This window comes from Trichechus manatus, unplaced genomic scaffold (assembly GCF_000243295.1).
Source record: "Trichechus manatus latirostris isolate Lorelei unplaced genomic scaffold, TriManLat1.0 scaffold00217, whole genome shotgun sequence".
Taxonomy (NCBI): Eukaryota; Metazoa; Chordata; class Mammalia; order Sirenia; family Trichechidae; genus Trichechus; species Trichechus manatus.
Window position 1 is genome coordinate 496,005 of NW_004444153.1, and position 22,470 is coordinate 518,474.

At 39.0% G+C, this 22,470-nt stretch overlaps 2 protein-coding genes across 6 annotated transcripts in view; one reads left to right on the forward strand and one right to left on the reverse strand.

Annotated features, from left to right (window-relative positions):
- Nucleotides 1-16,976, reverse strand: part of TMEM167A (transmembrane protein 167A) — a 30,929-nt gene extending 13,953 nt beyond the window's left edge. The window contains exon 1 of the mRNA XM_004388835.2: nt 16,895-16,976. Within this exon, the coding sequence (XP_004388892.1) occupies nt 16,895-16,897 (3 nt within the window). The 5' untranslated portion in view covers nt 16,898-16,976. The remainder of the gene's footprint in view (nt 1-16,894) is intronic.
- Nucleotides 16,977-17,069: 93 nt separating this feature from the next.
- Nucleotides 17,070-22,470, forward strand: part of XRCC4 (X-ray repair cross complementing 4) — a 329,420-nt gene continuing 324,019 nt past the window's right edge. For 2 of the 5 annotated variants that reach the window (XM_023742782.1, XM_023742783.1), the window contains exon 1: nt 17,070-17,189. The gene's annotated coding sequence lies outside the window, so the exon portion shown is untranslated. Of the gene's footprint in view, nt 17,190-17,223; nt 17,948-22,470 lie in introns of those variants that run through there. The other 3 variants (XM_023742780.1, XM_004388837.2, XM_023742781.1) reach the window with 3 other exon arrangements.

A 22,470-nucleotide genomic window follows, 5' to 3' on the forward strand; every position in this document is an offset into this window, starting at 1 on the left:
TCATCACAGTGATAGAATTTACAACACATGAGGAGATCACATATAATCTCATCACAGTGGTAGAATTTACAACACATAAGGAAATCACATCAGATAACACAATCATACAATACTGGGAATCATGACCTAGCCAAGTTGCTACACACATTTTTTGGGGGACACAATTCAATCCATGACAACGTATAAATGGTTCAAAAAACTATACATGACATTTACCAATGTTCTTAATGACAAAAAATGTTTATGTACAATGCTAAGCTGTAAGAAAAACAAGATGCGAGATTTTACAACCAGCTTATCTTTAGCTGTGTAAATCTATCTATATGCAAAGAAAGGGGGAGAATGCAGTGATTATCTGTGGTTTTTTTTTACCTAATTCTCAACATTTCTGGGTTTCTCAAGTTTTATAAGTATTCCTTTTATGGTTTGAGAAATGTAACAAACAAAAATGATTTGTAATTACCACTTTAATACTTGTTTGTCTATGCAAATCCTTCATGAATACAGCAAGGGTAAAGTTTAATATGTCTTGGCTTTGAATTAAACTGCATTTTAATTTTGCATCTGAATACAAGTGATATACATTTTATACCTTGGAATAAATTTATAAATTAGCTCTAATGATCAATTCTAGACAGAACACAAAGTATCTTACATTGCTTATCTTTCAACTGCCATTATGTTTTGAACATACACAAAAGTGTATTAATAAATACTATTTGATAATCACATGAAATACAAACCACTGATTTCCTCCCAGCCAAAATAACTAAACATTCATTTATACATTTGGAGCTCTTGTCTTGGGCCATGAGGCTAGACACTGTGGTTTTAAAAAGGCATAGAACATGGTTCTTTCCCTCCAGGAGTTTATAGCTAACAATAATTCTTGATAGTCACTGAGCATTTGTTTTGTATTATCTTACTCATCCTCACATATCTGAGAGGTTAATATATGAGACAACTAAGGCACAGCAGTTATAATTGAGTTAGAATAGGTCACATATTTAAAAAAACTTAACAGCAACTCATTGCAGCATATGCAAGTGACACCTAAGCTGACAAAAAAATGCTTTAGGAAAGACTTCAAGGCGAAAGCAGGAATTGAGTCAAGCCTTGAAAGGCACCCTTTACATGGGCCCAGAAGAATAAAGAGCAGGCTCCAGAAGACACAAAAGCAGGAGAAAAACAAACAAACAAAAAACCCCACAGAATCAGGAATTTATATGTTAAGGGAATAATGAGCAGATTTATTGTACTGAGGATTCATGTAGCAACATGGCTGGGAAAGAGATTTGCAAAGGAGGTTTATCAGTTTCCTAATGGAATATCTAAATTCATGATTTGGCAATACATTCTCTTTCTTTTCCCAAACGTCTTTTTAAAGAAACATGCCTAAATAATATGATGCCTGTGATTGATTTCCAAAGAATCCAGTGGTGAGGGACAAGGAATATGTGTGTTGGGGATAATGAAATGCTGGGGATTTTTTCATAACAAAAGATTCAAAGATACTTGAAAACACATTTGTTATTCAAGAGGTGGAGTGCATGGGAAATAAAATAAAAGCCATTTACAAGTATGATATATATGATATACACATATTTGTTCCTGGGTTTATAGACTTTAAAATTTAAGAAAATAAGCGTAGGTGGTACAGTCTTTTAGACAGACTCTGGTCAAAAGAACGTTTTGAACTCATGGGCGTTAGCCTACCACCTATAGCATTCCTCCCAAAACTCAGCATCTGTTATCCACTGATACAAAATTCGTCTCAGGGTTAAAGAAAACAGATGTCTCCTGTTCAGCAGAAAAACAATTTAGAATTTTCAACAGGAAAATGTTATTAAGGGGAAGGGAGGAGGCTAGGAAAAAAGTTTAAGAATACTTGATCACAAAAAAAATGTGACTAAGGGAAGTAAAACTCATTTATTGTGTTTAATTTTTTTCAGATCCTTCAAATTATGAAATAGTTTTCAAGGTTTCCTGGTTATAAATAATATACTTTAAGATACTGTTTAATTCACATTTAAAAGAAAGTGACACACTAAGGAAACCCATATTGGAGATGAGAACATAGAAAACCAAAACCCAAAACTGTACCACTACCAGTTTGCAGAAAACAGACAGAGACAATTCTAGAATTTCGGAAAGACAGAGTTCTGCATTCGGTAAATTTGAAATATTGGCCTATTTTTTGACATAGGCAAACTACTGCTACAAGAAAGAAAACTTCACATGTGCTGTTAAATGCCTAAGAAGTTTGCACCCTTTTGTGCAGATACAAGAGAAATAAAAGACTTTTAGCTCTTAATTTGTAAACTGATCAATGTTTATCTTCAATTATTTAAGTTTTAGATAATGGGATGCTAGAAAATGCTGTGGTTCCCTTTCCTTCAATACTGTCATAGAAGTAGATAACTCATATGATTAAAGAGGGAAAAAACAAAACAAAACCTCATACTTGCCAAATATTACAATTCTGCTCCCCTCAGTTATCATAGTACTAAAAAAATGTGTCTAACTGTAGCAAAGAAAACTGTGAAGTTTGTCCTGGGCAAGTAGTAACAGCTAAGCGTTTCTTGATGTGTTTATAGAACGAAATTAATTACATTAAAAAAATTGGAAAAATTCCTCAACTAGGATTTTTTAAAAACTGTACTATATGAAGGGTAGGAACCTTGGTCTTGCGGTGGTTAAGAGTTCAGCTGCCAACCAAAAGGTTGGCAGTTTGAATCCATCAGGTGCTCCTTGGAAACTGTATGGGGCAGCTCTACTCTGTCCTATAGGGTCGGTATGAGTTGGAATCAACTCGATGGCAACGGGTTTGGTTTTTTTTTTTTTTAATATGGAGAGGTCTCTGGGTGGCACAAAACGGTTTGTACTATTAATCAAAGATTGGCAGCTCGAAACCACCCAGCAGCCTGTAATCTTAATGGAAGCTTACTGCCAAGCCTGAAGAAGAAAGTCATATCATGCTCATATTTATTACAGCAACTCACGCTGGAGTTATTTACATGCTGCTCACCTACTGGACACCAAATTAGGATATGGTAACATCTCTGTATCAGGAATGTTAAGTTGCAGAGTTTTTGACCAGTAACACTACGTTTAACGACTTCTGTTTTTTGGAACAATTCTCCTCTATGCTTTTGTACATGCCATCTGTTTTTGCCTGCCTGCTGAACTGACTCATCCTTCTGGTCTCAACTCAAGAGTCACCTCCTGTGGAGTCTTCCCTGTCCCCACTCTCCACACCAAGCAGAGTTAGGATCTTTGTATTTGTATGCATTATATACATACTTTCCTGTGATAGCACAAAAACTGTACTATAATTGTCTCCTCTATTTTACTGAGGTTCTTACTGGTCCTCTATGCCTATTAAGGAGTCCTTAGTGGTGCAAATGGTTAATGTACTCAGCCGCTAACAGAAAGGTTGGCATTTTGGGTCCACACAGAGGCTCCTCAGGCCTGGCGATCTACTTTCAAAAATAAGCCACTGAAAATCCTATGGAGCATAGTTCTACACTCTGAAACACATGGGGTCACCATGAGTTAGGGTCAACTTGACACAACTGGTTTTGGTCTTTGGTGCCTATCAGACCAACAGTACAGAACAACCACTGAAAAATGCTAATGAACAGGAACTTCAATTCAACTGGCAATAATTAACGTTTTAACAAATGAAGTAACATACTTAGATTAAAAATTAACAATGCAAGTTATAGAAGGAAAAAAAGCCAACAATATAGATCAGACTGCTGAATATAATATTTTGTTAATTATTCAAGAAATACCTCCACACACTACTTTGCATTTCTGTTTACTTGGTCAATAATATTTTGGAAAATCCAGCAGGGAGAAGCAAATATCCTTATGTTTAAGGCCCAGGCTCTGTAGGGTAAAATAAAGGCCCACAGTAATTTCCATTCAGTATCCACATCTTATGTCACCACCTGGAATTTAGACAAAATTCTATTCTATTGAGAAGGCAGCCTTGAAGGTGTCTGACCACTGGACAGTGTGTACTCTTCTAACTCTAATTCATAAGAGATACACACTTGTGAGATATTTGGATGACTGATTAGGCAAGGTAGCTGACAGAAAATTCTAAAACCTTAATTCTCAAATCTAAGGTCTACCTCATTTTCAGTGATAAACTAATAGCTAACAGATATCATTTTTGTGCTCTAGGTCAGGCTGGTAATACTGTTATGACTATATAAAACTAAGAGCTACGTTTAAAAAAAGAAAAGAACACAAATAAGGTACTTATATGATAAAACCAAGGCTTCATTTTAAAGTTCTCATATTTTTATCATTAAAAATGATCAACAAAAAAATACATTTTCTTATATTATGCCCACTAATTAAAACAGTCTGTCTTGCCAGGAATGACTTAATAAGATTACTGAGATATTCACGTATAGGAACAGTAGGAGAATGCAAATAAATCTGTAACAGTTGTCTTGTATCTTGTAACTCCTTAGTTACAATGTGCATTATATTGAATAGTTAGGTTTATTAAACTGGAAAGCATGCTATTCTTATAACCCCCTGACATTGTCACATGGTGTGCTGTCTGTCTGAAACTCCCTATCAATTAAGTAAAATACTAGCGTGAACAAAGCAAAATAAATTCAGAGGCAGACTCTGGTCACATCATCTGTCATATTTTCATGTAGCACTTGATTTTATCTATTTTTTACATTGATTTTTCTCTCACACCGGCATTCTATTTTAGGATTCCTTATTTAATAAACAAACAGAAATACAGATGATGTCAAATTTATAATATTCCCATAGTAAGTTTTTAAGAGCTCTAAATAATGAAGGCAGGTATTATATGGCTTTCTTTTCTGTCTGCAAATTCACGTTAATTTTGGTTTGGGTCTCCCTGAAGAAACAACTGCTTATTTTTCTGGCATGAAAGCAAAATAAGCTGACTTTGCAAAGGGAAATGGAGTTCTCCAGGGCAAGCAGATCTTTTTCTAGTTTTTTTTTTTTGCTAAGTGTCCTAAAATAAACAAGAAACAGAATTTTACAACCAAAGATACTAGTTAAAGCTTGACAGATGCATCTAAACACACACACAAACATACATTCTTGACTAAAGATGTTATGCCAATAGTTGATATTTTGTATGTGATCATGATTGAAAAAATAGTGTATTAACAATAAATTATTCATTTAAATATGTCTTAAAATCAAAAGTACACCTTATGCTTTTCAATGCCTTTGAGAAAATTATGTCACATTTTCCTCATGGGAACAATACTATTAAAACAAAGAGCTTATCCCTTACTAAGCCTGACCATCAAATATCAAAGGCGTGAATAACAATGTCATAAGAGCAAAACCAAAGCTTTGTAATCGTCTCCAAAATCATTTAAAATAGTAAAAGTAATATGCCAAAGTCTGTCAACAATACATACATATGCATGTTTTAAAACTGATTTGCTAATTAATATTTTTTATCTTCATTTTATTTTAAATACATAGCCAATAAATCATTTGGATAATACAGACATATTTAAAGTAAAATCTAAAAACCTCTCACTCTGCTCTCCTTCCATTCCCCAGAGTAACCAGAGGATGACCACTGACAACCTAATATACAAAACGATACTGCCAATTTTTTCTGCACAAAAACATGCATTCATACACACACCGTTTAAAAAAAAAATGAGATCATACTACATTCTTCCTCAACTTGCCTTGAAAACAAAAGCTCAATTTAGAGTAAGCAACTTTCCACATCAGTATAGAGATCTACTTCATTGTTTTTCAACAGTCTAGGGCCATGTGAATGGGCTCTATATTTGAATTCTGGGTCTACCCCTTACTAGCTGTGTGACCTTGGTCATTACTTTACTCTGTAGTTTCTTTTTTTTTTTAAAAAAAGATCTTATTTAACTAATATCCATTGAGAGACGCTCTGTTTTTCTCTAAATTTCCACTATTACAAGCAATGCGCAACAGTCAAATCAATCTATTCTTTTGCCTATGCAGGGTTTTTTTTTTTTTTTTTTTTTAGCGGGGGGAGGGGGTGCTCCTAGAAATGGAACTGCTAGATCAAAAGGAAGTCACATTTTAAACTCTGACCACTAGTTTCCATTCTATAAAGGTTGTACCAATTTGTATTTTCAAGCACAGTATTTTCAATGAATCTAAAAGACCTTTTGTGACAGAATATAGAGGTGTCTTAAGAGTTGTGAAAGGTGCTGGAAATGAAACTCTTTCCCTACTGTATTAGTTTCCTATTGCTGTCCTAACAAACTAACACAAAGTTAGTGGTTCAAAACAACACAAATTTATTATCTTAGTTTTGGATGTCAAAAGTCTAAAATGGGTTAGCAGGGCTGTGTTCTTGCTGGAGGTTGGGCGGCGGGGGTGGGGGTGGAGGTGGGATCCATTTCCTTGCCTTTACCAGCTTTCTGGAGGCTGCCTTGTGACACTACATCACTCAGACATTTGCTTAACCAAAAAAAAACCAAACCCGTTGCCATCGAGTCAATTCTGACTCATAGTGACCCTAAAGGACAGAGCAGAATTGCCCCACAGGGTTCCCAAGGAGCGCCTGGTGGATTCAAACTGCTGACTTTTTTTGGTTAGCAGCTGAACTCTTAACCACTATGCCACCAGAGTTTCCAGACACTTGCTTAGGCAGTCACAACTCTGACTCTGATCCTCCTGCCTTCCTTAATCCAGGATAATCTTTCCATCTCAACATCTTTAATCATATATGCAAAGTGCCTTTTGTCATGTAAGGTAAATATATTCACAGGTTTTAGGGAATAGGACTTTTTTTTTTGGGAGGGGAGGTCATTCTGCTTTCCACACCTACAAACATTTCCTTTTTATGAAGAGGCATCCAGCAGCACTGCCTAGACTCAGGGCTGCCTGTGGCACCCTCTGGAGCACACCACCAAATACAACCAGAATGGTGATCCTTAGGGTTGCGGAATCTGGCAGCCCTGCCTTGATCTTTGCCCATTACAGTACTCTCAAAAATTTTCTCATTCTTCTAAAAAAATGGCAATGAAGGCTCCAAAACTTCCAAGGGTCGTTTTTATTATCCCTCCACAGTCTAGACCTAGCAGACAACTTACTCACAGCAAATCAGAGCTTCTGATAAGCTTGAAATACTAGTGTTACTGCACTGAGTTAATGTCTCTAAATGAAAAGTAAATAAAATAGGTGAGTCAGTTATCTTGCATAATCATTCTGGAGTAAATTAAAATTTTTAGGCCTTTTGAAATAATAAAAATTAATAGACTTTCATTTGACCACCACTACAGTAGACACAACCTTTATAGGGCAGTTTTACTATGACCTATAGCATCACTATGAGTCAGAATCAACTCGACAGCAATTGGTTGGTTTACAGCAGACTCAATAATTAATTAAAGAATAGATGGAGGTTAGTCAATGCAAGTAGCCCTGGTAGCACAGTGGTTAAGAGCTAGGCTGCTAACCAAAATGTCGGCAGTTCGAATCCACCAGCCACTCCTTGGAAACCCTATGGGGCAGTTCTACTCTGTCCTACAGGCTCAATAAGAGTTGTAATTGACTCTAAGGCAAAGGTTTTTTTTTTTTGTCCATGCAAACCTTAGTGTTCCAAACATGAAGCTACTTGGCAATGTTCAGATAACTTTATAAAATTCTCCACTTTCAAGTCAATTTGAAAAGTTACAAATATTTTATTCAGATTCAATTTTTATCATGTTATCTACTAAGATATAACTTCTTATTCAGATTCACTCTTAAGTGTTAAAACTATATTCACCAAATTTGGATATCAAGGCAAGAATTCAATAAGGGGGATTTTTCTTTGATATAAAAATAAAAATACTTTTAATGCAAACAGCTCAAAGTATTCATTAACAGAACTTTCAAACTAGGAACCTACAGAGTTAAAAATAAATAACCCAAAACATTAGCATTAGAGAGGGAAAAAAAAAGATGGTGAGGAGAACCAAGCGGTATAAAGGCACAAACACAAAAAACGAGAAAAGCCTGCTAAAAAGTGCTTTGCCTAGAAAGTGCTCAATGATTACTCACTAACCATACTTAATCTGCAGAGAAAAAGACTTCCACTAAGTCTACAGTATTTTCATTAGTCCTGGATCACTTGGCTCCCTGCAGTTTACTTGTTTACTTTTAGGATTATCAAAAAAATTGTTTAATCAATTTGTTGATTAAGGGAATTCTTTACGTATAACACTATCTGGGAACTTCAAATGCTGACTGCCTTCTATGAGGGAAATAAATTTTCATTGACATTAATTCCTCTAGCTTAACTGAAGTTCACTTTAAAATAAGAATTGAATACCAATGACTTAAATTTTTAAAACTTCAAATAATAACAAACTGTATCTACTTATTTCATATGAATCTAGTTTATCCCTCCCTAGAGGTGGGGGTAGGAGAGAACACACAAATGATACTCCTGACCTAATTGTGATAAAAAATTATATAGCACTGGAAAAGTGGGTCAGAATTTTCCTTTACAAATCTAGGTCAGATCAGCATTTTAACCTAGTTTCTACTCGTAAATTAGTATGTATCATTATTATTTCTTAAGAAGTAAAACATGGGAATGTAGGAACAAATATGTCTATAAGTGGATGTACACATACATATATACACACACACACACCCCATTTGCCCAAGTGACCACAGTTGATTGAAAACATTTTCACTAACCCACAGAACTACTTATATGTGTGTGTATATATATATATATAAGCCTTATTTGTACAGAAGCTCAAACTTCGTTGCTTGGTATAAACTGGCATGATAGTGTACCAAACAGGTTACACCCATTTAATTCGAAAGCAAGAAACCAAGCGATTGATGTTTGAGATGCTAAGAACACATCATGTCTCTTCCAAATGCCAGTGACTACTAAACCTCTGTATTATTTAACAAAATAATCCAAGCATATAAACATGTCCTTGGATAGATCAGCATCTGTACTTGTCAGTATAATCTCATTTGTAAAATGAGGGTGCTGGATTAAATGATCATTTGATCTCACTGGTCCTGTTTCAAAAACGTTTAGATCTTCCCTACTTATGCTTTCCACTTAAGAATGTTCAGATAAATGAATACATCTACAGTCCAGATTAGAAACACCCCAACTCTGCTCTCCACTGATAATGTTGGTGGACATCTGTGGCTATTTTCATCTCATTGCCATGGTACCTACAATCGCATTTGCTATTTTTTTGTGCTGCTTAGTTTGGGAGTTGTTTTATGGATACCTCATATCTAAGTATAAGGCAATGAGAGTGCCAAAAATGTTAGTAAGAGAAAGCATACACATAACTATGATAATAACTTCCTGTTGCTGTCCAGTGGATTCTCTTAGCGACCCTATGGTAGAGATAAAAATGATGAAGTAAATGCTTCACACGTGTCCCTGATAAATGACTTGACAAGAAAAAATGATTCTGAAGCACAAACAAGCAAGTTCTGCTATTAAAAAAAGGACTCTAATCCTGTGTATTAGTTTTCTGGGGCTGCTGTAACAAAATTATCACAAACTAAGTGGCTTAAAACAAAAATACATTCTTTCAACGATCTGGAGGCTCAAAGTCTGAAATCAGGCTGTTAGCAGGGCTATGCTCCCTTAGCGTCTAGGGGATCCTTTTCCTTGCCTCTTCCGGCTTCTGGCAACCTCAAATGTTTCTTGGCTTCTGGCAGTATAACTCCAGTCTCTGCCTCTGTCTTCACATGGCCGTCTTCTGTGTCTGTGTCTCTCTTCTTATAAAGACACCATATAGGATTAACGGCCCTTCCTACTTCATATGACCTCACCTTAACTAATTCCATCTGCCATGACCCTATTTCCCAATAAGGCCACATTCTGAGGTCCCAGGAAAGACAGGGAACACTATTGTGTAGGAGACCCCAAAACTGAGGCACCTGACCCTAGTAACATGGCTAGCCTGGGTCTGAGTCTGGACTCCATCTTAATGCTTGCTAACTTCTCTAACGTTCAGTGACGTTTGTAGAGACTCAAAAGCTTGTAACTAGGAAACAGTTTCTCTTTGTGCGTAAGTCAAAGATAAGGGGAGAATGTTCCTGAGAGGGTCCCGACGCCCTTAAGCTTATCAGACATGTCCAGAGCCTACTGACCTCAAGAAATATATTATTCCTTTAGCTATTTCTTTAAACCAAATGTCCCTGGGAAGAAATACTTTGTAATAGACTTGTGGCCACCTGTACACCCCTACAGTCACTACTCTGCAATTATCCTGTATAATCAATCCCAATAATTCCCATATGTACTCCAAACCAATCCCCTTTGGTTTCCCAATCTTGCCTCTGACTACCTTACCTCACCAAGCACCAATCAGATTTGCACCGTTAGTTCCTGATTTTACCACATAAACATACCCTTTTCCCCTCCCTTTTTTGGGAGCTTTTGTTTCACTTTGTGAGGTCAGACACTGCCCTGGTCCAGACCGTTTTCAAACCTTCGATAAATCTTCTTGCTTTTACTTCAATGGAGTATGTGTTCATTATTCTGACACTATCTAAGCTAGTACACCATACAATCAGAAAAAGACAAAAAACTGATAAAATGGAAAAACTTCTGAACTTACAAGGCTAGCCATGGTATGAAGCCTGGCTGCTCATTAGAACCACTTGGAGCTTTTAAAAATGATCAATGCCTAGGCCCCTTTGCTAGAAGCAGGTATCAATTAGTCTGGGCACCTGTAGTTTCTAAAAGTTCTCTGGCAGTTTTTACTGTATAGTAAGGGTTACAAACTACTGTTTATGCTAGAGAAGATCTGCACCAGCACCAGATTCCTATAAGCCTAATGCAGTGGTTCTCAAAGCGTAGTTCATGGAATCTTTTCAGGGGTTCATGGGGTCAAAACAATTTTTATAATACTAAGATGGTATTTCCCTCTCTACTCTGATGCCATTTGCATTGATGGTGCAAAGGCAATGGTGAGTACAAGGAATTGCATCTTAACTAACAACCTACCAAGGCATATAAAACCTTGCTTTTCCTCTTGAATTCCCTGAGGAATTATAGCACTATTATGTAGTAGAAAGGGAAAAGTTTGGTGACAAACACAGCTGTTAGGTTCAAATCTTAGCCTCACTATTTACAAGCAATGTAGTCTTGGGCAAGTCACTAACCCTTCTGAACCTGTTTCTTTGTATGTATGTCAACACTGTAAATTTTTTTAGTTGCCTGGCAGAGGAGATGCTCAACCAGTATTTCCTTCTTATCCAATCACTCATCCAAGCTGGAGCTGTGCTTCATCACCCCTAAGTATCTTCAATATGATTCTCATATCTATCCTCTTCTTTCACAACCTAACCACTATTGTCTGAGTTGAAGCATCCACTCATCTACTATCTGGATTACCACATTTGTTTTCCAGCTGGTCTCCCAGGTTTTAATCTTCTACTTGAATATGCCCTCCATATTGTTACCAGCTAGTGCTGGAAACCCTGGTGGTATACTGATTAAGTGCTACGGCTGCTAACCAAAAGGCTGGCAGTTTGAATCCGGCAGGCACTCCTTGGAAACTCTGTGGGGGCAGTTCTACTCTATAGGGTCACTGTGAGTCGGAATCAACTTGACAGCAACAAGTTTTTGTTTTTCCAGTGTTTTAAAATGCACACCTTTCATTTCTTTCCTCAACAGCCTTTATATAAAGCCCTTTGTACGGCACCTCTTCAAGATCTGGCCCCAATTTTTTTAGTCTCATCGCTCACATCTGAACTGTTTAACTTCTATTTCAGCCATATTAAGTCTGCAAGAAACTATTCAACTTCACGTTTATTGTCTCAATAATGGCTATTTCCTATGTTTAGACACAGAATACTGTCCCAGCTGTAGTCAGTCACTCCTTCCTTAATACCTACTTGCTCTTTTATATTCAGGTCAGATTGTTTCCTCCTTTGGGCTGTCTCCCCTGCAGTTCCCAGCCAGAACTACTCCTTCCTCTGTGCTTCTAGCACATGTTCGTTATACCTCTGCTACAAGATGAAGGAAAAGATTTCACATTCTTTCTCCCATACCTGGTTTAACTCTAAAATGTGGGCAATAGTTTCTAATTTGCAGGGTTTGTGAGCATTAAGTGAGAATATAACTTACACACCAACAGAGGAAGAAACAAAAATAAACTTTCTCAAAGTTAATCAAGTAAAAGATGGGAACTGGGAATAATTCTAACTGTATTTGGCTCAGCCTAAGGCCCATGCTCTTTCTACTACAAATGGTCTCTCTCTACCTTATGGCAGATAATACATAAAATTTACTTATTTAATAATGCCCCCCCCCCACTCCTAGGAATATATCCCAGAGAAATAAGAGCTGTCACATGAATAGACATATGCACACCCATGTTCACTGCAGCATTATTCACAATAGCAAAAAAGATGGAAACAACCTAGGTGCCCATCAGCAGATGAGTGGATAAACAAATTGTGGTAGATACACACAATGGAATACTATGCAATGATAAAGAATAATGATGAATCTGCGAAGCATCTCATGACACGGATGAATCTGGAGGGCGTTATGATGAGTGAAATAAGTCAATCACAAAGGGGCAAATATTGTATGAAACCACTACTATAAAAACTCATGAAAAGCTTTACACACAAAAAGAAACATTCTTTGATGGTTATGAGGGAGGAGAGAGGTGGGGAGGGAAAAACACTAAATAGACAATAGATAAGTGGTAACTTTTGTGAAGGGTTAAGACAGTACATGTTATTGGGGAAGCCAGCACAATTTGTCCAAGGCAAGGTCACGGAAGCTCCATGGACACATCCTAACTCCCTGAGGGACCAAATTACTAGGCTGAGGGCAGTGGGGGACCATGGTCTTGGGGAACATCTAGCTCAACTGGCATAATATAATTTATAATGAAAATGCTCTTCATTCTACCTTGGTGCGTAGCATCTGGGGTCTTAAAAGCTTGTAAGTAGCCATCTAAGATACTTCATTAGTCTCACCTGTCTGGAGCAAGGGAGAATGAAGAAAACCAAAGACAAAAGGGAAAGATTAGTCCAAAGGACTAACGGACCACAGCTACCACAGCCTCCACCAGACTGAGTCCAGCACAACAAGATAGTGCCTGCCTACCATCACCAACTGCTCTAACAGGGATCAAATGGAGGATCCTGGACAAGGCAGGAGAAAAATGCAGAATAAAATTCTAACTCACACACACACAAAGAGAGACCAGACTTACTAGTCTGACAGACTGGAGAAACCCCAAGAGTATGGCACCCAGATACCCTTATAGCTCAGTACTGAAGTCACTACTGAGGTTCACCCTTCAGCCAAAGATTAGATAGGCCCATAAAACAAAATGAGACTAAACGGGCACACCAGCCAGGGACAAGAAGGCAGGAGGGGACAGGAAAGCTGGTAATAAGGAACCCAAGGTTGAGAGGGGAGAGTGTTGACATGTAGGGTTGGCAAGCAATGTTACAAAACAATATGTGTATTAATTGTTTAATGAGAAACTAGTTTGCTCTGTAAACTTTCACCTAAAGTACAATAATAATAATTTCACTCTCTGGACTGTGAAGTCCTCAAAGGCAGTGAACATGTTTTAATCATCTTTATATCCCCAGACTCTCACTCACTTAACGAGTACTAACTCTAATTATGGAGCCCTGGTGGCATAGTGGTTAAGAGCTCGGCTGCTAACCAAAAGGTCAGCAGTTCAAATCCATCAGCTGCTCCTCGGAAATCCTATGGGGGCAATTCTACTGTCTTATAGGGTTGCTATGAGTCAGAACCGACTCAACGGCACTTAATAACTCTAATTGCGGAGCCCCGGTGGCAGAGCGGTTAAGAGCTTGGCTGCAAACCAAAAGGTTGGCAGTTTAAATCCACCAGCTGCTTCTTGGAAACCCTATGGGGAGTTCTACTCTGCCCTACAGGGTCACTATGAATCAGAATCGATGCAACAGCAGTGGGCTGGTGGCACAGTAGGAGTTCTGGTGGTGCAGTGGTTAAAGTGATCAACTGCTAACCAAAAGGTCAGTGGTATGAAACTACCAGCAGCTGTGTGGCAGTTGGCTTCTGTAGAGATTTACAGCCTTGGAAACCCTATCAGGCAGTTCTACAGAATTGACGCTATGGCAAAGGGTAACTCTAACTGGCACTGTGGGTGTAGAGAGTAAAAGACATGGTCTCTTAAGAACTCCATCTCGAGAAGGGTCAATATACGCCACACTCTGTTGCTGTTTTCTGTGCGTCAAGTTAGAGGGATACTGGAGGAATACACATGGACTAGGAATATCCAGATGAATACCTAAAACAGGGCTTGGAATCGGTTTGTTCCCGTTCGAACCCCTGCCGAGAATTTGCATTTTCACCCCAGATATACTGAGTCAGAATCTACATTTTAACAAGATCCCCAGGTGATCTTATGTATAACTTCCTGGGACCTTGTTAGAAACACAAATTCTCAGCAGGGGTTCAAACCAGAAGAATGGGTTAGAAGCCCTGACCTAAAAAGAGAAGAAAAGGGAAGGGGTCAGGGAAGCATTCTTGGGAGATGAGACTTGAGGTGAATCTTGAAGGATGCTAGGAGTTAAGAGAGGATGGGTATTCTGAAATTCTTTAAAAAATTCACATTTAAGTCATTATCATTGGGGTACCTCAAACATACTAAGTCTAGGTGCAAACTCAAAAACACTGAGACACTAATTCATTTTTTTAAATGCTAAACTATCTTTGAAGCCTCATTGTGTAGTTCTTTCAACTATAATCCACCTTCTCTAAAATACTGACATCCCAAGTTCACAAGAACAGAGCAAGAAAGAAAAATTAATCACTTGGCAGTATTCCATCATCCGTATTTTATATCTGAGAGTAATAAATCACTAAGACATATTTCATCCTCAGTTACGTCATTAGTCTGTTGACAACGGCATGAAGATTTCTGGCATACGGACCTAAAAATAAATTTGAGTCCTGGCTTCACTACCTGCTAGGTGTGTGATCTCAGGCAAGCCAGTCTCTGTGCCTCACTTCCTTTACCTGTAAACACCTCCTCAAAAGTTGTTGTGAGCCTGAAATAAGACAAAGTATATAAACTGCTTTTTAGTGCTGTGCCTGGCACATAGCAAGTGCTCAATAAATGAAAGTTATTATTTTCACTTTTGGAAAAGCATGGCAAGACAGTTTAAATACTGATCTTAAACACAGAACATGTCATGCTTTTAACTAGTACGTATGACAGTAAGACAACGAAAAGAGGAGTATATCTTTATCTTGTACTGTAAGTAAAATAATTCAGCTTCTAGGAAGATTATGCAAGAATTATGCCCAAGTCTCCCTGCTCCTTCTAAATTCAAAAGGAATCAAATTTTCTAAGTAACAGAATCTATCATGTGGGAGGTGGGGAAAGCGGGTGAAATGGAGAATAATTTCCTTAGCCAGAGAAGGAATAACCTACCAAAAATCGACCATTTCCTCTTAGCAGGTGGTAAACTTCTCTAAGGAAGAGACTGGAACTTATGCTCCAGCCATAAGCAAAGTACCCAGCACAAAGCAGGCAACAATTAGTGAGTTTTTGACTCAATGTCTAAGGGTTTTATATGGATTTAATATGATTCTGGAGGAATTTCTGGGAACACAAGCTTAGCAACTTTTCACCTGTAATAGTGAGCCTTAGCTTTTTTGGGGTCATAGCTACTTTACAGTATATAATAAAAAGCATGTTTCCTTCCTCGAAAATATGTTCATATATGCAATATTTAGCACATGGACGTCATAAATTCAAACGATAGGCGGTTGACATTTACCGTAACAAAATACGCCTCTGTGGCGAGACTTTCTCTTCCGTACTTTGGACATGTTATCAGGAAGGAATATTCCCTGAAGAAGGACCTTATGCTTAGTAGAGATCAGCGGAAAAGAGGAAGACGAGATGGACTGACACAGTGGCTGCAATAATGGGCTCAAACACAGCAACTATTCTCAGGATGGTGCAGGACTTGGCAGTGTTTGGGGTCGCTATGAGTCGGAACCGACTGACCTGCACCTACCAACAACAAAACAACCACCTATTACCTCTGTCCTCGGGCCAAGCTGCTTTACCTGTTCTTCTCAGCCTGGGGAGATAAGCCTTTTTTGAGAACTTTTATAAATTTACAGTTCAAGATTTTCTGACACCTCAACTATCAAAAAAATCTGCACTATCACAAAATAATACGTCTCGGGGGGCGGGGGCTGTAGAGGAAGAGGGTCGGAAGCCAGAGCAACCACTTCAAGTACATTAAGCTTGTAGAAGAGAAAAACACCTCTGCAGAGAATTCCAATCATTAAGAGCTACAGTTTGTTAAGTAGCATCTTTAAGGTTAAGAGAATGGAGTGGGAGGGGTCTGAAAAGGCCACTGATTTAATATGAGAGAATGAAGGTGTGGAGTTTGTGGAATGAAACAACGGTCAAATAAACAACACCGGTCAGGCTCAGAAACAGAGATAAGGAGGCGCAAAAAACAGAAAAATTAAAAAACAAAACGAAACAAATGAGTAAACTCGAGAAACTCGAATGCCTCAAAGGATCAATGACCACAGAGAACCTATGGGACCGATGGCTTAAACCAAACCAGCGGATTTCTTTCAAACAATGCAGGAAAGTGGCCCCCTGCAGGAGAGGCAGGCTCCGAAACCCGGGGTACTCCTTGAACCACAGGCTCAGATTTCCTGGATGGACGTGCAGGGACCACATGGCTCCGGGGCCTGTGCATCCTCCGAACCCCCGGAGAGTCAGACTAAAGACGGCTCCCTGGCCCGCGTACCCAGGGTCACTACCCCACCCTCCAGCTCCAGCTTGGGCCTGAGCCCCTTTGCGAAGCTCAGCCGCGACCCCATAACCCCGACTCTTACCATAGTGAGGCCGGCGAAGCCCCAGCCACATCACCCTTCCGGGCCCAGGGCGGAAAAGGCTTGCACGCTCCTCCCGCCCTTCTCGCTCTCTCCCGCCGTCCGGTTGGGCCTGACAAAGCACCTCCTCTCGGGCCGCGCGGTTCAGACGCCAGGATAGGCTCCTTTCTTCCGGAAGAGGTGGGACTTAGGAAAAGTCAAGCGGCCCTGCGAAGGCACTGGCGCTCTCATTGGCTGCAGGACATCTATCTAGGGGAGAGGCCGTTTTGGAGAAGACCGGAAGTGGAGTGACCGAGAGGTAGGGTTCGGAAGTGGGTGCTGCGTTTAAGTAATAGTAATGCGCAGTGTTGATGGTGTTGTTATAGTTCCGTGTGATTTTTCCTCAGGACCTCCGCAGTGTACGGAGTTTACCTGGCTCGGATCCCCCTCAGTGTGTGGCTCTTGGCGTTCCGCTTGTGGGGTCGCTGGGCCGCCAGGGTTCCCCGTCTTCATCCGCTAGGCATGCACCTGTTGGGCTTGCTTTTTGGTTTCTCCTGGCACCTGAGGGAATCCTGGGCATGTAAAGCGCTTTTGAAATGCTTTGGATTCGTTGTGGCTAACCAAGGAGGCCAGTTAAATCTGGAGGGCTGTATGGAGTAGGCTATTTGATCAACCCCCTAACACCCGCCTTCTATCCCTCCCTGCGAGCTTTTTGCCAAATGTGCAAGGGTTGTATTCCATCTGGGGCTGAAACCCTTGGGGCCAGGAAAGGACTTTCTGTAATAATAAGTGGAAAGGAACTGACCTTTCCTGAGTACAGTAATTGATTAGTTACTGTAGAGAAGTTATCATGCTTTTTCATCAGTAATAGTATTTTTAAGCTTCCTTTAATTTTAATAATTCTAGTAGGCGATGCTCCCTTCCCCCACCCTGTTTTTTCTTTTGGTAGTTTTTAGATAGAGAAGACCTTAACCTATTCACGGTTGCATAGTTCTTGGAATTATTCAAAAGGCAGAGGCACAGAGTATCAGGCAGCGGAGGGTTCTTCTAAGACCAATTTTTCTATTGACTCGGAAGGTGAGTCAGTGTCTCATGAGATATTCATTTATAAGCTCTACTGTGCCAAACTATGAGACCCTACTATATTTAGGGCAGTAAAATTAGAGCACTTGGGGTTTTTGCTATCAGTGGTTACATTGTTTACAACTGCACACTTAAATTTTTGTTTTGTTTATTTATTTTTTACCATAACTAGCTTGGTTTCTGAATCCATTATCCTGAATTGTCAAGAATTGGTCACATATACAAATTTATTCGTTGCTATTTAGTTGGCTTCTACTCATGGTGACCCCATGTGTAACAATGAAACTTTGCCAGGTTCTGCACCATCTTCCCTATCCTTGATATATTCCAGTCCATTCTTCCTGGCCACTGTGTGTTTTGAGTGCCTTCCAACCTAGGAGACTCATGGCACTGTACTGGACAATATTCTTTTGTGATCCATAGGATTTTCATTGGCAAATTTTCAGAAGTAGATGGTCAGGCCTTTCTTCCTAGACTGTCTTAGTCTGGAAGCTCTGCTGAGACCTGCCCACCATGGGTCACCCTATACCAGTGGCATAGCTTCCAGTATCACAGCAACAGTCAAAAAAAAAAAAAAAAAAAACGAAGATTGATGTTTCCTTGCATGAATTGGTATTCAAGGCATATCAATAATAAAGAAAAAAAAAAGTCATCCAACAAATTCTGACTCAGTGACCCTATAGGAGAGAGTAGAACTGTAGAACTGCCCCATAGCGTTTCCAAGGAGCGGCTGGTGGATTCGAACTGCTGACCTTTTAATTAGTAGCCAAATGCTTAACTACTGCATTGCTAGCCCCAGCGACACTCAAGCCACCATAGTATGACAAACTGACAGACAGGTGATAGATATACAAATTAGCAAGTGTTTATTGAGCACCAGCTTTATTCAAGGCATCATGAGAGTATAGTAAAAGGGTAAAGATGGCCTCAATTTAATGAGGAAGAAAGGAATGAGAAATGTATAAAAATGTACAGTACCTTCCCCCAAACCAAAAAAACCCCAAAAATCTGCCTCTTTATTGTAAGTGCTTTATATTATACGTTAAAACTCTTGCCATTCATGTTAAACTTTGCTTAGTTACGGAAATTATGTTTTGCAACTCATCAAGCCTGGCTTTTAGAGTAGTAAATGTGTCTGTAGGCATAACGGACATTGGCTTTTCTGTGAGGATTGTCTTCATCTTTGTGGACACTTCAGAGTATTACCGTATTTTATGCAAATAACATGCACCTTCCATGTTTGTTTGCCAACTACACCCTCCCCCCCACAAGGTATTTTCATAAGGGCTGCTACGCCAATTTTTTTTTTTTTTTACATGCTGCTGTAAAAAAATTAGGGTGCTTAGGAAGATACCTTGGTGGGGGTGGGGGTGGCGGCAGTTGACAAACAAACGTTCAAGGTGTGCCTTATTTGTGTAGGAATATGGTACTTCTGTATGGAGCTGTGTTTCAAGTTACCTGTGAAGATCATCAGGAAACTGAAGTTGTTGGAGATGACAGTTGATGTGCTTATTATTTTTATGGACTATAGTTTAGGCTGTGGGCTCTCATATACCTCAGCTTCAAAATAATACAAAACAATGTTTGTAGTAACTTTTTTTAAGTTATCCATAGAGAAATATAAATGTCAACAGATGAGGTTGAACATACATGTATAGTGTTTATTACATTCTTGTAAAACAGCAAAGTTAATCTGACATCTGGTAAGATCGCTGGGGAGTCTGTGATTGAGCTGTGTGATCATTAAGCACATAAACTCCCTGCTTTTGTTTTTTTGCTGCCAAAGACCTAGTTTAAGTACTAATTTATATCACTTTAACTGTCTCAAAAGTCTTCTTTCTGTAGCTCAGCTCTGGATTCTCATTGCAAACCGTCTTTGATTATTTTCTTCCTAAAAAGCAAATCAGACTGCATTATTCCTTTGTTAAAAAATTATTGTCTCTCGCATCTAGGAGAGTACTTCCCACTTTGAGTTCATGGCTTCCTAGAATTATTTGTAAACATAGTGCATATTTATATTTTCCGTGAGACAGTGCACAGTGGTGTGAGGATTAAGAGAGTTAATTCAGTAAATCATCTAGCCAAGTGTTTAGCATGCAGTAAGCGTGCAGGAAGTCTTGGTTGTTAATGTGTGCATGGTTCTCCTTCACTAAATTAGAAGCTTGAGGGAAGCGATGATGATGGAAATATGTTGTTAGGTACTGTCCAGTTGGTTCCCACCCATAGTGACCCTATCCACGAGAGAACGAAACATGGCCCAGTCCTGGGCTATCCAGTGGTGGTTGCTATGCTTGAACACATTGTTGTTGGAGGAACTGTATCATTCCATTTTATTGAGGGTCGTCTTCTTTTTCACTGACCCTCTACCAAGCATGATGTCCTTCTCCAGGAACCGGTCCCTCCTGATAACATGTCCAAAGTACGTGAGACTAAGTCTCGCTATCCTAGCTTCTGAGGAGCGTTCTGGCTGTACTTCTTCCAAGGCAGATTTGTTTGTTCTTCTGGCAGTTCATGGTATATTAAATATTCTTTGTCAATGCCAAAATTCAAAGGCATCAATTCTTCTTCGGTTTTCCTTATTCATTGTCCAGCTTTTGCATGCATATGAGGTGATTGAAAATACCCTGGCTTTGTATGTATTAGGTACTCAGTACAGAGTTTTAAAATTAAATTGGTATTGCAAACCACGTTCTCCCTTGTTCTCTTCTTACTTGTGTCTAGTATTAATGATAATATTGATGGTGATAGTTTCCCTTTACATTATTTGCCTTTTTTTATTCACTAACACTCCCGTATGTTGAAAGACATTGCCTGCTGAGCTGTTTGTTTTCTCTGGTCCTCAACCAGCCTTCATCTTAATCCTGAGGTTAAGTAAGATTCTTTGTATTCCAGTCATTTGTTTTTTTTTTTTTTTTTTTTTTTTGTTCTCACATTCTCTTTCCCCATTGCTTTCAAATTAAGACCCACAAAAGTTTTGCTTGGCCTGCATGCTATTTCTCTCACCATAAGAAATACTTCCCTTAACTCTACTTCCAACCCCATTTATTTGTTCCTTTCTGCAACAAAAATCCTCCAAGGAGTTTAACGAGTTGTCTATTTCCCATATCCCAATTCTTTTTCTATTACTAAACTCACTCGGGTACAGCTATTGCCCTCATACTCCACCAAGACTGCTTTTGTTAGTATCAGGAGTGATCTCTACGTGGTGGTCATTCTTAGGCCTCAAGGTATTTGACCTATCAGCCACCTTTGACACAGATGATTACTCCCTTTTCAATGTTATGCAGTAAAACCTGCAAAAGCCGGAACCTGTGTAAGGCAGAAACCTTTCAGAGAAGGACAACTCAAATATTTTCCAGTAATAGAGAACTATAGAAAAGCGGTAAGACTGCATGCTGTCAAAGGTGGAAAACTTCCGAGACTTGGAAAAACAAGGCATCCCATTGAGTTCCTGCTCTTGACAAGTTTCACTCTATGTTCTTCACTTAATTTCCAGGACACCACACTCTCTTGGTTTTCCTTCTACCTCATTTATTGTTTCTTATCAGCCTCCTCTGCTGGATCCTTCTGTTCTTCCTGATCTCTTTTTGTTGAAATATTTCAAGGCTTAATCTTTGGTCTGTTCTTCCCTTCTGTTTATACTTCCTCTTGATAATATCATCAAGCCTCATGGCTTTAAATACCATCTGTATACCGATGATTCTCACATTTATATTCCTAGCTCCCATTCTTTTCGAGCTCCAGACTTTCATATCCAGTTGTCTACCTTAACATCTCTGCTTGAGATGCAGAGGTGGATAACTACCTCTACGTCTAAAAGAGATCTCAAACTCAAATGTCCCAAACTGAACTCGTTTTGCCCTAAAGCTGTCCCATTCTTTCTCGTCTCAATTGGTGGCAACCCTATACAGCTAGTTATTCAGAGTTAAATCTTTGGGGTCATCCTTGATTCCTATTATACTCCATCAAATCCATGAGCAAATTCTCTTGGCTCTCTCTGTAAACTATGTCTAGAATCTGACCATTTCCTGCCATGTACTCCTGTGATCATGTCTTCCTTAGATTTCTATTAGCCTCTATCATTTCTTGCTTGGCTTACAATAGGTGTTCTAACTTATCTCCCTGTTTTCTTCAACCCTTGCCTCCCTCCATTCTATTCTCATACAACAGCTAGAGTGATATTTTTAAAAAATATGTAAGTTGTATTAAAATGTAAAGTTCTAAATGTAATGTGTTAGCCTAGATTGGCTCCTGGAACAGAAAACAGACATTAATGGTGTCAAAAACCTAAATGTGCAGAGAAACAACAAAAATTAGTGTAAAAAAATATATTTGTTGTAAGTAGATATGATTTGAATTGAGCAGTGTCAACTTGAACATATCGGGAAGGCGTGAAGATCCCATAGGGTTTCCAAGGCTGGAGCCCTGATGGCTCAGTGGTTAAGAGCTCATCTACTAACCAGAAGGTTGGCAGTTCAAATCCACTAGCTGCTCCTTGGAAACCCTATAGAGCAGTT